This window comes from Schistocerca gregaria, chromosome 8 (genome assembly GCF_023897955.1).
Source record: "Schistocerca gregaria isolate iqSchGreg1 chromosome 8, iqSchGreg1.2, whole genome shotgun sequence".
Lineage (NCBI taxonomy): Eukaryota > Metazoa > Arthropoda > Insecta > Orthoptera > Acrididae > Schistocerca > Schistocerca gregaria.
In genome coordinates, this window is record NC_064927.1 from 163,660,789 (window position 1) to 163,675,810 (window position 15,022).

General features: G+C 45.9%; 1 protein-coding gene across 1 annotated transcript in view; it reads left to right on the forward strand.

Moving 5' to 3' along the window:
* The first annotated feature begins 434 nt into the window (after positions 1-434).
* The window catches only part of LOC126285377 (cell division control protein 42 homolog), a 574,084-nt gene continuing 559,496 nt past the window's right edge, over positions 435-15,022 (forward strand). Inside the window, exon 1 of the mRNA XM_049984703.1 lies at positions 435-713. Coding sequence (XP_049840660.1) covers positions 482-713 — 232 coding nt within the window. The 5' untranslated portion in view covers positions 435-481. The remainder of the gene's footprint in view (positions 714-15,022) is intronic.

Below are 15,022 nucleotides of genomic sequence, written 5' to 3' on the forward strand. Positions count from 1 at the left end.
GGAGCCGGAAGAGCGAGTGGTATGACCTACGATGATTGCCTGGTTCTTGGAAGGATTAGGGCAAAGCCGGGTACTCAGCTAATTTGTGCATACAATGTCCTTTACGTACGGTATCATAAACCTCCTGACTCCCTTTGAATTTGCGCCTGCTCTACACTTTAGTATACGAAAATTTGCTAGTGTAGAGTGTCTGCACCTATGGTATTGATCTTCCGACGTTAGACCACAACATTTTGAATGCAGACGATCTGCCTCCCTTTTGAAGATTTCAAAATGACGCGCGATTGCTTTGCTTTGAATCTGATTTGTGCAGCGGTTCGCGTGGCCGCAGTGCACAGCGCTGCCGACAGGTAGCGCGCGAGACGAACGCCGCCTACCGCGCCGCAGGGCGGCGGCCGACGTAACTAAGGGGCGGCGGTGCGCGGCGACTCTTCAGACGGGCCGCGGCGGGCAGAAGTGAGTGCTCCGCTGTCGGGTTAGGATGCCGCCCTCGGCCATGGGCTGCACGAGTCCGCTCCTCAAGCAGCAGCAGGACTCCGGCCCCGCGCCCGCCCAGGAGGCGCCGGCCGACAAGAAGAACCCCGACCCGGCGCGCCGCATCAAGTGCGTGCTCGTGGGCGACGGCGCCGTGGGCAAGACCTCGCTCGTCGTCAGCTACTCCACCAACGGCTTCCCCAGCGAGTACGTGCCCACCGCGTTCGACAACTACAACGGTGAGTTGTCACTCTGCGCGTTTACTCCCGAGGGAACGGTGGTCTGTCGTTGCTGCCAAGTGGAGCTAGGAGCGGTGCATGCTCACCGTCGATATCGTGGGCGTGACGATCACGTTCCCAGTCCGTAGTTCTGTGTTTGTGTTGACATAGCGGTGCCTGTTGTCTGTGAGTGTCAAAACAGCCCGGCTACACAGAGTGTGAATGTACACTCAACAATTATCATTCCTCGAGTGCATCAACAGTACGATCAGGACGTATTTCTCTGGCTGGAGATGGTGACGAACAGCTGTGTTTACAATTTACCCCGCGTAAATAATACCAGCTTTGGAAACTCACAATATGTGTGATAAGGTACCCACGCCGAAAATCAGGGTGAACGGTTTTATTTCTGAAATTCCACGTGCTGTGCAAAAGACTGTTTAAATCGGTAAAAAAAAAATGTTAGCATCTGTACTATGGGAATGAATTCGACACTCTTGTGGACTGATTTAAAAACCTCAGTTTGATTAGAGGTTGACACTGGATCCCCCCTCTCTTCCCCCTTGCTTGCGTTGTCAGACTGATCTGTTGAGGTCTAGATTACGTTAAAAGTTTGAAATCTGGTTGTAGGTTAGTGAAGTCAACGAATATGAACGCCAAATAGAGCTTACGATTACAGACTGGTCTTCAGTGTAACCCAGTGTTTACATTTTCGACATGTTTTGAATACAATGTGGCATATTTCACTCACTTTTCGTTTTTAAAACCGGAAAAACAAGGTAAATTTAGAAAACCTATGTTACACAATGAACAAGTCTTCGATGAGTATTTTCATTAATATTACGTGCTGAAACTGCACGTATACTACAAATATGCAAGGGGGTCCAATACGTAATTTAACGACGTTCAGTGACCGAAGTTAAAAGATGACTTTCAATTTGGGCAACTTGCTCCACCGTGACAGGATTTTCGATTTGCCTGCGCGATGCCTGGTACATTGAAGGTCAACTCAGTTTCAGTCCGCGTATAGCAAGAACATTCTAATGCTAGCGTATTTTGGCACCTCGAAAAATGCAATTGGAAGTGTCTGCGTGTTTTTGTATGGCGTCTTTGATCAGCTGATATCAGGCCATCAAATGACATAAACAGCTGTAGTAGAGATTCAGGTAGAAGCGAGAATCGCTTTCGCGAATTGGGAAGACGTAGAACTAAAAGCAGTTCGTATTTACACTTTTGAATGAAGTGATGTCACATGACCGGTAAATTTGTAGACAACACTAAAACCTAGGAGCAATAGAACAAGTAAGACTATCAAAATTGTAAATGTAACTTACCGTAGCGCAAATTCCTCCTCGGGCCTAAACAAGGCAAGCTATATCATGACATGTTAGCCATTCTTTACACGTGCGGTGAATATTTATGAAATTTCTGTATTTCTTGAATGCGCTGTACTGGAAATGCCACGGTCATTTCAGATGATTTTCGAGAGTAGTTTTAGCCAGTTGTCAACAGCGTTCTTTCCTTAAAGTTAAGCACCACCGATATCACAGATACTGTATAATCTGAAAGAATGCGCCTACTCAGATGACATCACTGTACGCGGAATTTAAGAACCATTCCAGGCAGTGCGACATGACCCGTGCGTTTCAGCTGTTCAGCGATAAGCTCGTTATTTGAACAGCTGTTTGGCCATGCCGCGATTGAGACCTCCCTGCCGTGCTGCGGTTCACCTTCCAGCCAACTATAATTTGCCCGTCTTCGGTATGAAATACATCACTGATTCTGCAATCGGAGGCTCGACAGTTTGTTGGTAGGTTTGTGTAAGTATGTGGCATTTATGTCAACGTACAGGTCATGTAATTCGTGTAAATAATGGGCCGCTGATTTGCGTACGCGGTGGTGGCATCCGATAGCGACCCAGATGAGTTCCGCAGGATTTACATCAGGCGAGTTTAGTGGCCAGGACATCAAGGTAACTTCACTACGATGCTCTTCGAACCACTGCAGCGCGGTACCGGCTCTGGGCCTCGGACACTTATACTGTTGAAAGATGACGTCGGGGATCACACCAACCATGAAGGGATGCAGGTGGTCTGCGGCTGTCATCGTGTCATCGATTACTACCACAAGTCCCATGCAAGCGCAGGAGAATGTCTCTTATAGCATAATACTGCTTCCACCAGCCTGCGTCCATGGCGCGTTGGACGTTCCGAGCCGCCGTTCACCCCGATTGTGGTTTTTGTGGATAGGACTCTCGACCAAGTGTAGCAAACATGTGATTCACCCGAAGAGCCGACTGGTTTCCACTGATCGATGGTCGAATGCCAATTGTCCCGTGCCCACAGCAATCGTAAATGAAGATGTCGTAGGGTCAACTCGTAGGGGTGATCTGTTGCGAAGAGGGTGAAATAACGAGTCCGTATGGTACTGGGCGCCCACGTCTCATCACAAAACACAGAGGTCGGACTGTGTAACCCAGGATAAGCAGCGATCTGGAGCAGATTTGACGACAGAGTACAGGCCCGTATCACTAACGTCGATACGCAGCAGGATTCAGGAACATATATTGTGGTCGAACATTATGAATTACCTCTACGTTGACACACAGTCAACGTAGGTTTAGGAAACATCGTTCTTGTGAAACACGACTAGCTCTTTATTCGCATGAAGTGTTGATTGCTATTGACAAGGGATTTAAGATCTGTTCCGTATGTCTGGATTTCCAGAATTTTGAAGCAAGGTACATTTGTTCTCTAGTGGCTCGTTAGTGTAATTGTACTCAGTTGGATATCTTTTAATTGAAATATCAATTTCCCAAGAAGGTGCATCCTATAAAATCTCTCATCACCTAGAGGTTATACATATCTGAAATGTCATAAAATAGTAAAGAGGTAGATAATATGTTGGTGGACAATACATCAGTTTTAAAATGTTTAAGATGAATTTGTTACAGTTTTAACGCAGTGGTTCACGGTAATTTTTTTAATATACGTCGTATCAACCAAGATGACAGTTCAACAAATGAACTTCTGGAGGAGGTCGAGTGATTACTAAAACACACACTGAGAATGTTAGTTCAGTATAGTAAAACTGTTTAATACACGAATACGAATGAAATCCATGACGACAAGAATAAGCACTCCGGCTTCAGGCCACAAGTGGCCCATCGTGACCGTCCGACCGCCGTGTCATCCTCAATTGAGGATGCGGATAGGAGGGGCGTGTGGTCAGCACACCTCTCTCCCCGTTGTTATGATGGTTTTCTTCGACCAGAGCCACTATTATCCATGACCAAAAGAATGAAAGTATACATTGTCGAGACCGTGAATAACCACCTTTTACAGTGCGGGTCGCTGTGAGACGTCCAGGAAGAGTGTCAGTGAGATTATGAAGGTGCCGGTAGGGTTCTGGAGCCATGGCAACTTCACAGCTGTAGCCAGCTGCCCGAAATTTCTCGGGTCAGTAACAGTCTGACCGAGCTCGTCCGACGGATTCTTGACTGGGGTTTAATCCGGGAATTTTGGTGTCCAGGGGAGTAACGTAAACTCATCCTAGTGCTCTTCCAATCACGCACGTGACATGTTGCATTACCATGCTGGTAGGTGCCATCGCGCCGAGAAAAAACAAACAGCGTGTAGGGATGGACATGGTCCCCAATGATAGATGCATACTTGTATTTATCCACTGTGACTTCTAGAATGAGATCACCCAGGGAATGCCACAAAAACATTCCACAGACTATAACACACTCTCGGCTGTCCTGGGTCCTTCGAAATGGTTGCAGGGCGTTTGCTTTCAGACGTTTCGCGCTGTACACGCCAACGGGCACGAGTCCCATTGAGCAAAAAACGCGGTTCATCAGAAAAGGCGCCCGACCCATCGTCTCTCAGTGGACGTAATGTTGCGGTTTTGGTGAGCGAACTCCAGCCTCAGTCGCTGATGAACAGCAGTCAGCACAGCTACACGAGCCAGGCGCCTGCCGTGGAATCTTTCGCTGAGCGGTCGCTGATAAGACACTGTTGGTAGCCCAGCCCCTTGAGTCATCAGGGCGGTAAGTTGATCCACAGTAGCGCGTCTATTCGGCCGTACTCATCTCGGCAACAGTCGTTAACCCCACGGTTCACCAAAGGTGCCTCTGCGCTGGTTTTGGATAGCACCATTTTGTCATGCATGTTGTAATTCAACCACAGCGACACGCGAACAGTTACGAAACTTAGGCGTTTCGGAAATGGTTCAACCCTTGGCCAGACGTCAGATAAATCTCACCGATTCCTCGTCACAACAGTTGGACTGTTTCCAAGTTCCCCCCCCCCCCCCCCCTCTTGTTCACAATACGCTTTATAGTATAACCTCCATTGATAGTGCCGCCACCTGTCTGTAAGAGGTTATTGCACGTTGACGTCGAACATACGTCGAGGTCACGGTAATCTGACAGGGCTCTGTACATTTAGTACTGTCGCAGAACTCAACGTCGTGTGACTAGCGCCACCCGTCGGGTAGACCGTTCGCCAGGTGCAAGTCTTTCGATTTGAACCCACTTCGTCGACTTGGGCATCGATCTGGATGAAATGATGATTAGAACAACACAACACCCAGTCCCTGAGTGGAGAAAAGCTCCGACCCAGCCGGGAATCGAACCCGGACCCTTGGGATTGACATTCTGTCACGCTGACTACTCAGCTACCGGGGGCGGACGCACAACACAATGATAACTTTTTATTACTATGATGAGTGCTAACTGACAATTATCACTTTAATTGAACTATAAATTTGGGTACACAGTTGTGATTAGTGATTTTAGTTCATTGCCTGGATATGAGATACGATGATGCTGGTATCAGGCTGGCTATCAAATGGTGGGCGAGTAGCCCTGCTCTGACGTAAGTACTGGGTGGTCAAAGTCAGTATAAATTTGAAAACTGAATAAATGACGGAATAATGTAGATAGAAGTACAAATTGACACACATGCTAAGAATGATGGAATGAAATGGGGTTTTATTGGAACAAAAAAAAAAAAATGCAAACGTTCAAAGAATATCCGACAGATGGCGCTTCATCTGATCAGAATAGCAATATTTTGCATACAAAGTATAACAAGGCAAAGATGATGTCTTTACAGGAAATGCTCAATATGTCTACCATCATTCCTCAGCAATAGCTGTAGTCGAGGAATAATGTTGTGAACAGCACTGTAAAACATGTCCGGAGTTACGGTGAGGCATTGACGTCGAATGTTGTCTTTCAGCATCCCTAGAGATGTCGGTCGATCACGATACACTTGCGACTTCAGGTAACCCCAAAGCCAATAATCGCACGGTCTGAGGTCTGGGGACCTGGGAGGCCAAGAATGACGAAAGTGGCGGCCGAGCACACGATCATCACCAAACGACGCGCGCAAGAGATCTTTGACGGTTCTAGCAGTACTTTCATTTTTTTTTGTTCTAATAAAACCCCATGTCATTCCAAGCATGTGTATCAATTTTTACCCCTCTATCTACATTATTCCGTGGTTAATTAAGTTTTCAAATTTATACTGACATTTTGATCACCCGGTAGACTTGCAGCAGCGTACCGCACCTCTTGAGGTAGCGTCATCGTTGGCGTCTCTCGTTCGTAGTTGCGTCTGACACACACTGTCTGTAGCATGTAGCTCAGTCATGAAGTACCGACTTCTCTATAGGACGCCACTGTTCGGACGGCACCACAATAATGTTAGCGGTGCTACGGTGCAATAGTGATGCTGGCGGTGCATGAAAATTGTAATGCCCGTGATAAAGATGCCGTGATGAGTGTGGCTGAGGCCCTGTGGAACTACAGGTAGTGACGAAGTCAGTGAGAGGGAGGGTGCAGGATGGAAGGTTACTGTGAAGTCCAGCCTGATTAGGGTTGGGAAGAGGGTCTCTCTCATGGAATATGGATGAAGCGGCGCAGCAGGGTACCAGGATTGATAATTAATCTGTGGGATGCTGGGGTTTCGTTTGATTTCTTACCCTTATTTATGTATGTGCTGCTCTTTAGCTGTCCATTCCCCTTCTCTGTGTGCCACCTCCCCCCCCCCCCCCTCCCCACCCACCTGTATCCATCTCCTCGTATCCCCTTTTGTCTCCGCGTTATGACCCATACCCAATAGGAGGTTGCTGATTCTTACTTTCACAGTAATCAGTATTTCTTTCCGGATAGTAATTAGCACGTGTACCAAGTCTGACAAAAATCTATCAAGGGCTTCAGGACGACTTCTTTTACCCATGGCTTATCCTGCATACCCACAGTTCATGTGTATTTAATATGCTTCACACACATTTATTCACCTGTATATCCAGCGGATTTCGCCGAGTAGTCTCCTCACGCCAGCTGCGTGTTTATAACGTCATGCCTCTGGAGCTGTGTGTCGCACAGTGGTTAAATTTTGCAGGTACATTCAGCGGCATATGCGCGTACTGTGTGCGGAATGTGTTGCGAATAGAGTTAGCAGCAACGAAGTAATAAATTTACACGTTATTCCTGATGTGGTAGTTTACTACATGCACAGCGAAAATGTAGTAAGCGATAAACTTTTTACCTTTCATCATTTTGCCACAGTTGTCAAAAGATTTTGTAAAGATTTGAAATTGTGTGTAAAGTTTTTTGAAGTCACTGAGCTCATTCTCGAATACTGGATGAATATGGGTATTTGTGAGTTGTTGGCTCCACTTTTTCAACACTACTTCCACCCGTTTGATCGCTAGGTGGCTCTTACCTCCATACTGATTCTTTCCACAGTAAGTGATGTGTCTACCAAGCATGTTCGAAATCGGTCCAGCGGTTTAGGAAAAAATGCGGTGCATACATGCATACACACACTCATAAGCAAAACCATTATGACCACTGCCCACTGCGACGTTGGATGCCACCTGCCGATGTTGCGGTCACGTGACGCGGTAACAAAAGTATGTAAGCGGAGCACACACTGACGGGGGATCACTCTAGCGAAGGTACAGGTGTCAGATAGGGAAATCTATTGAGATAAGCGACTTTGACAGCGGGCAGACTATTATTGCGTAGAGCTTGTGTGTCGAAAAATGGGAAAGCTGCTGGAATGTTCACGTGCTACTGTCGTCAGCATCTACGGAAAGAGTTCGAAGGACCATGAAACTACCACTAGGAGCTAAATGATTGGAAGTCCCTGACTCTTCACAGGACGTGGAGTTCCGAGGCGTGTCTGCTCTGTAAAGTAAACTCATGTTCATAAATTAAGGATAATGCTGATACATGGTGAAACAACGCTCTGGTGGGCGGTTTGCGCGTTTAAATCACCTCGGGGTACGACGATGCGGTGTTTCTGACCTGCGGTCGTCGAACGGTGGCGCTGGCAGCAGTCCACATACGCAGAGGTGTGTTGGTGCATGTCAGAGTACGGTGCTGCGAATAAGTGTGCAGACGTTTTCAGACGTGCCAAGGGTGACTGTGGGTTGAAAATGGCATTGATGGCGTTATTAGGGTAGAATACTAGGGCGACTGGAGGCTGGTCAAACACAGCAGGTCGTAGCACGGGCCACAAAATGTGATCTCAAGATTATGGCAACGACTCCCGCACAGAAAACGTGTCCAGGCGCTACAGTACGGGACGTCCACAGTGTACACCACCACAAGAAGACCGATCGATATCTCACTATCAGTTCCCGCAGACGGCCACGGAGTACTGCAGTAGCCTTGCTTGGGACCTTACCGCAGCCACTGGAACAGTTGTCTCCACACACACAGACGACTGAACAGACATGGTTTATTCACCCGGAGACCTGCAAGGTGCATTCACTGACCCCTGGTCATAGGAGAGTCCGTAAAGCCTGGTGTCAAGAACACAATACATGGCCATTGGAACAGTGGTCCCAGGTAAAGTTCACGGACGTGTCCAGGTATAGTCTGAAGAGTGATTCTCGCCGGGTTTTCATCTGGCGTAAACCAGGAACCAGATACGAACCCCTTAACGTCCTTGAAAGGGACCTGTATGGAGGTCGTGGTTTGATGGTGTGGGGTGGGATTATGATTGGTGTACGTACACCCCTGCATGTCTTTGACTGAGGAACTGTAACAGGTCAGATGAATCGGGACGTCATTTTGCACCAGTATATCCGCCTTTTCAGGGGTGATGTGGCTCCCACCTTCCTCCTGATGGATGATAACGCACGGCCCCACCGAGCTGCCATCGTGGAGGAGTACCTTGAAACAGAAGATACCAGGCTAGTGGAGTGGCCTACCTGTTCTCCAGACCTAAACCCCATCGAGCACGTCTGGGATGCTCTCGGTCGACGTATCGCTGCAAGTCTTCAAACACCTACGCCACTTCAGATTCTCCGACAAGCACTGGTGCAAGAATGGGAGGCTATACCACAGCAGGTGCTCGGCCACCTGATCCAGAGTATGCCAACCCATTGTGCAGCCTGTGTACGTGTGCTGGTTATCATATCCCATATCGATGCCAGGGTACACGCGCAGGAAACAGTGGCGTTTTGTAGCACATGTTTCGGGACGGTTTTCTCAATTTATCACCAATACCGTGGACTTACACATCTGTGTCGTGTGTGTTCCCTATGTGCCTATGCTATTAGCGCCAGTTTTGTGTAGTGCCACGTTGTGTGGCACCACATTCTGCAATTATCTTTAATTTATGAGCATGAATGTAGATTAGATGGTGATCTGTGGCATCTCTGCCGAAAGAGCACGATGCTGGTGCACCTGCAAGGGTTTTGCAGCGCACCGTTCATCATACATTGTTGGACATGGAACTCCGCAGCAGAACGTCCGTGTGTGTTCACAAACATACCAACAAGGTGTCGGACCCCTGACGCCGAAAATCAGTGACTACTTCGTTCCAGTGGTGAACAAACACGCTATTAAGCAAGTGGTCCTGATGTTTTGTCTCATTAGCGTACATACATAGCTACATTTTATAATATTTATGTATTTGCATTTAACTAGAAACATGCCAAACAGTGGACGGTACGAGCTGTAGATCTCGTCCAAAATCAACCTTGTTTCATTTACTCATAGTACTTACTGTTGACAACAGTAATGCTCATTTAACTCGTCGCTCTGGTTTGTTTCTCTGGCCGTGCTTACATGTTATGAGAGCTGAACAGCGTATAGATTGGCTTATGGTGAGTGGTTCAAAATGAAACTCGTGTATGGATTCTCGGAGCGCATGGAAAGACCGTCACGGCGACATTGTGCTGAGCTGTTTCCACACTGACAACAACCCGGTCACAGTACTTCAGCGTGAAAGACAGTCGATGCTGCGCCGCTATACACTGGCAGCTTCATGTTACTGAAGGTTCCCAACAATACCTGTAAGGTATTTGTTACGTGCTGTACTGTACACTGACGCAACAGATTTAGCACACTGTTGTAAGTTGCTTGCATGTTTCCTCTGAGGGTTCTTGCATTTCTGTGCATTTTGTGGTGTACGATTACAATACGAACTTTTTTCCAAAGAAATGAAGGTAGTTGGCGTAATTAACCGAAAAATCGTAACTACATCGTGACTCTGCAACTAGCCGCTAGAGACCACGAGACTCCTTAACAAAATATTCAGAAAATACCGCTGAACAGCCTCCGAAATTTTGTTCGGATTTACTCTGCATATGTGCATGACACTTCGTTGTTTCGATGCTAGAAACAGGTAATTAAGTGGCCAAATACACCGTGCATATAACCAGACTGAAAAAGGAAGGAATTATTGTGACACAGACGGTAGTCGTCTCCATGAGATTAGGAATTTAGGGAAATTACATTTGAGCTTGGAGGTCGTAAAAAATTCTACTGCGTGAAGGAGGAGGCGACGTACTTCCCCGTAACAGTAGGCCTCGTTTTAACCTGGGAGTTTTTTTTAAGTAGTGGAATGTTACTGCCATGGGCTGCTGAAACCGGTCGTCGGTTTAAAAATTGAGGTGACATTGAAGACGGAGAGCCAGCCCGCCCGCAGCGTCTCATGAACGCGAGGCAGTCTTTGGTAGAAGGACGACCGGAATGAAAGTTAGCCGGTCGGTGTTTTATAAGAGAGAATAAATGTAAGCACGGTCAGTGAAACGACGCACATAGCTAGAGCTTTCCTCTACATGCGTTCCAGACCTTTCGGGCTTAGTGCGCTTCTGTGTGCGTGCGTGCGTGTGTGCGTGCGTGCGTGCTTGCGTGTGTGTGTGTTTTTTTTTTGGGGGGGGGGACGAGGGAGGGAGGGAGGGAGAGAGAGAGAGAGAGAGAGAGAGACCTTTCGTCAGAAAGGAAACATTTGAGAAGGAATAGAAGTCTCGCCGTATTTGTCAAATCAATTGTGAATTAGTGCGTGTTATTAAGTGTTCGGAAAATTACTTCAACTGTTTATTCAGGCCCTAGATTGACTGCTGTTGTGGCCCTAAGCCCGAAGACAGGTTGGATGCAGTTCTCCATGCTACTCTATCCTGCGCAAGCCTCTTCAACATCCGAGTAACTGCTGCAACCTACATCCTTCTAAATCTGCTTACTGTATTCATCTCTTGGTCTCCTACGATTTTCAACCCACATCCTGCCCTCCAATGCTTAACTGGCGATTCCTTGATGTCTCAGAATGTCTTGTCTTTCAGCCACGATGCACCACAAATTTGTCTCCCCAAACCTCTTCAGTACGTCCTCATTAGTTACACGATCTACCCATCTAATTTTCAGCCTCCTTCTGTAGCACCACATTTCAAAAGCTTGTGTTCTCTCCTCGAGTGAATTGTTTGTCGTCCCGTTTCACTTCCACACAAGGCTCCTCTCCAGACAAAACAGCTAAGCTCATCTATTACTTTTAGTTCCTCGTTTTCTATCTTATTCCCTGAGCATCACCTGATTTAATTCGACTACATTCAATCATTGTTGTTTTGCTTTTGTTGATGTTCATCTTATATTTTCGTTTTAGAATGTTCATTCTGTTCAGCTGCTCTTCCAGGTCCTCCGCCCTCAGGCATCGAAAAATCACAAACTTTTCTTTTTCCTGAACTTTGATTGTTCTTTGATTTCCTTTACTGATTGGTCAATGCACAGATTAAATAACTTCGGATTACAACCCTGTCTCACACTTCGCAACCACTGCTTTCCTTTCATAACCCTTGACTCTTAGGTCATCTGGTTTCTTCACAAATTGTAAGTAGCCTTTGAATACCTGTATTTTACTTCGGCTACCTCCAGAATTTCAAAGCGGGTATTTCAGTCAACAGTGTCAAAAAGCTTTCTATAGTTCTACAAATGCTATAAACGTAAGTTTGCCTTTCCTTAACCTCTCTTCTGTAAGAAGTCGTAGGGTCAGTATTGCCTCTCATGTTCCTGAATTTCAGCAGAATCCAAACTGATCTTCCCTGATTTTGGCTTCTACTAGTTTTTCCATTCTTCTGTAAGGAATTCACGTTAATATTTTGCAACCTTGACTTATTAAATTTATATGTCGGTAATATTCGCTCCAGTCAGCACTTATTTTCTTTGGAATTGGTATTATTACATTCGTCTTGAAGTCTGTGAGTATTTTGCCTATTTCGTACATCTTGTACACCAGATGGAATAGTTTTGTCATGACTGACTCTCCTAAGAATATCAGTAGTTCTGACAGAATGTCGTCTACTCCAGGGATTGACTAGTTTTTGTAATTATGGCTTAATTCTTCTCGGTGACAATGCTAATGAATTTTCCGATTTATTCATAAACTACATATACATTTGTTCTCCGCAAGCCACGTTACGGTGTATGACTGAGGGTGCTGTGTACCACTTTCGCTTCCTCTCTTTCATATTGGAGTCGCGAATGGTGGTCGGGAAGAAATATTGTTGGTAAGCCTACGTGTGATCTCTAATCTGACTGATTTTGCCTTCATGATATTTTCGCGAGATATAAGTAGGAGGAAAAAAATATTACACCACTCTTTCAGGAACGCACGATCTCGGAAATTTTAACAGTAAACCACACCATGATGTAGAACGCCTATCCAACTGGATAGTCTGCCACTGGAGTTAGAATCTCCCTCACGCTTTCATGCTTACTGAATGAAAAGGTAATGAAACGCGGTGCTCTTCTTTGGACCTCCCCTGTTTCCTTTATCAGTCCATTCTACACTAACGCATCAAATAGACCGCTATAGGCATGCGTATCCAAATACAGAGATACGTAAACAGGCAGAATACAGCGCTGCGTTCGGCAGCGCTTATGTAAGAGAAGTGTCTGGAGAAGTTGTTGGGTCGATTATTGCTGCTACAAGATTTAAGTGAGTTTGAACGCAGTGTTATTAGTCGGCGGACGAAAGATGGACATAGCAACTCCAAGCTAATGATGAAGAGGGGACCATTCACGAGTGTACCGTGAATATCAGGAATCCGGTAAAACATCAAATCACCGACATCGCTGAGGCCGGAAAAAGATCCTGCAAGAACGGGACTAACGACTACTGAAGAGAATCGATCATCGTGTCAGAACTGCAGCCCTTCTGCAAACTGCTGCAGATTTCAGTGGTGGACCATCAAGTGTCAGCTTGCAAATCATTCGACGAAACAACATTGATATGCGGTTTCGGAACTGAAATCCCACTGGTGTATTCTTGAGGACTGCACAACACCAAGCCCTACGACTCACCTGGGTCCGTCAACACCGACATTATACTGCTGATGACTGCAAACATGTTGCCTGATCGGATGAGTCTCGTTTCGAATCGTATCGAGCGGATGGACGTGTACGGGTATGAAGACAACCTTATGAATCCATGGACCCTGTATGTCAGCAGGGGGCTGTTCAAGCTGGTGGAGACTCTGTAATGGTGTGGGGCGTGTGCAATTGGAGCGATATGGGACCCCTGATACATCTAGATAAGACTCTGGCAGGTGATACGTACGTAAACATCCTGTCCCACCTTCATCCATTCATGTCAATTGTGCGTTCCACGGACTTCGGCAATTCCAGCAGGACAATAAGACACCCCACACGTGAAGAATTGCTACAGAGTGTCTGCAGGAACACTCCTCTGAGTTGAAACGCTTTCGATGTCCGCCAAACTCTCCAGATACGAGCAGTATTGAGCATATCTGGCATGCCTTCCATCGTGCTGTTCAGAATAATCTCCACCGTGTCGTATTCCTACGGATTTATGTACAGCCCTGAAGAATTCACTGTTTAATTTCCCTCCAGCACTACTCGAGACATTATTCGAGTCCACGACACGTCGTGTTTTGGCACTTCCGTGTGCGCGCGTGGCCTCTACGCCATATTAGACAGGTGTACCACTCTAACAGGGTTACTTCAAACTACCTCCTTCATGCGTGGCCTATCCTTGCTGTGGATTCTTCCAATGTGTCTGTCTGGTTTCTGGCGATAACTTTTATGTGGACATTCCACTTCAGATCGCACCGTACGTTTATAATGAATGCGACTGCTTACAGTGACAATTGTGCAAAAGTGTATTGATACAGTAATGGGTCTTGCTGCCTGTTTATGTGCACTATGTTAGGTTTGTTCAACTTTAGAGTCAACTACTAATCAGTTCACCAAGCGTCGATCCCCCGCTGTCTTCCTGTGTTCCTCTACAAATTTGTATTTTTGAACTTCTCTGTGAACAACAGCATCGTCCGCGAAAATCCTCATGGAATATCCGACATTATCCATTAACTCATTCATACAGGTGACATAGAACTCCGGCGACAAATTTTCAGAGGTTGTTCGGGAATATCTTCTGAATATTTTACTACAAAGCAGTGTTATTGCGTTTAGTTTGGTTTCTTTCCTCATTTAGCTTTGTATCTGTATTGCAATGCAAGTGCAGTGCAAGTGTGTATCCCTTCAGTGAATGGAATGTCTAACACAGTGTTTTTTTTTACCAGCTTCTAGCTGAAAATGTTCGATTAATATACTTGTAAATTACGAGTGTGTTAAGCTCGATGAAATGCTAGGTATGTGTTCTTATCATGCTTGTTTCGACGACTTTTCTCCGCCAGTTCTATGTTAATTGAGTGCATAAAATTAATGGCTTCACTACAGATATCCCAAGAGTCAATGTGAAGAGCTGATGATATTAAAAAATTTACACCAACATACAATTTGGATTTTTGTTAATGATTGTATTGTTCCTTAATATTCGTACGATGCACAGCCAAAAGTAACTGACTTTGCAGATAAAGTACTCGAAGGAACTGAAAACAAATGCAACTCTGTCACTCCCGAACTCTTGGGTTCACTGCTTGTATAGTTTTTTAACAATACAAGTCCTTTAAAAGTGGTGTTCAGCAAAGTCACATTGAGATACAGTTAAAAACTGTTGTTTCATAAGAGAATACAGTTACGATTCGGAAGATAATCAATGAGTGAT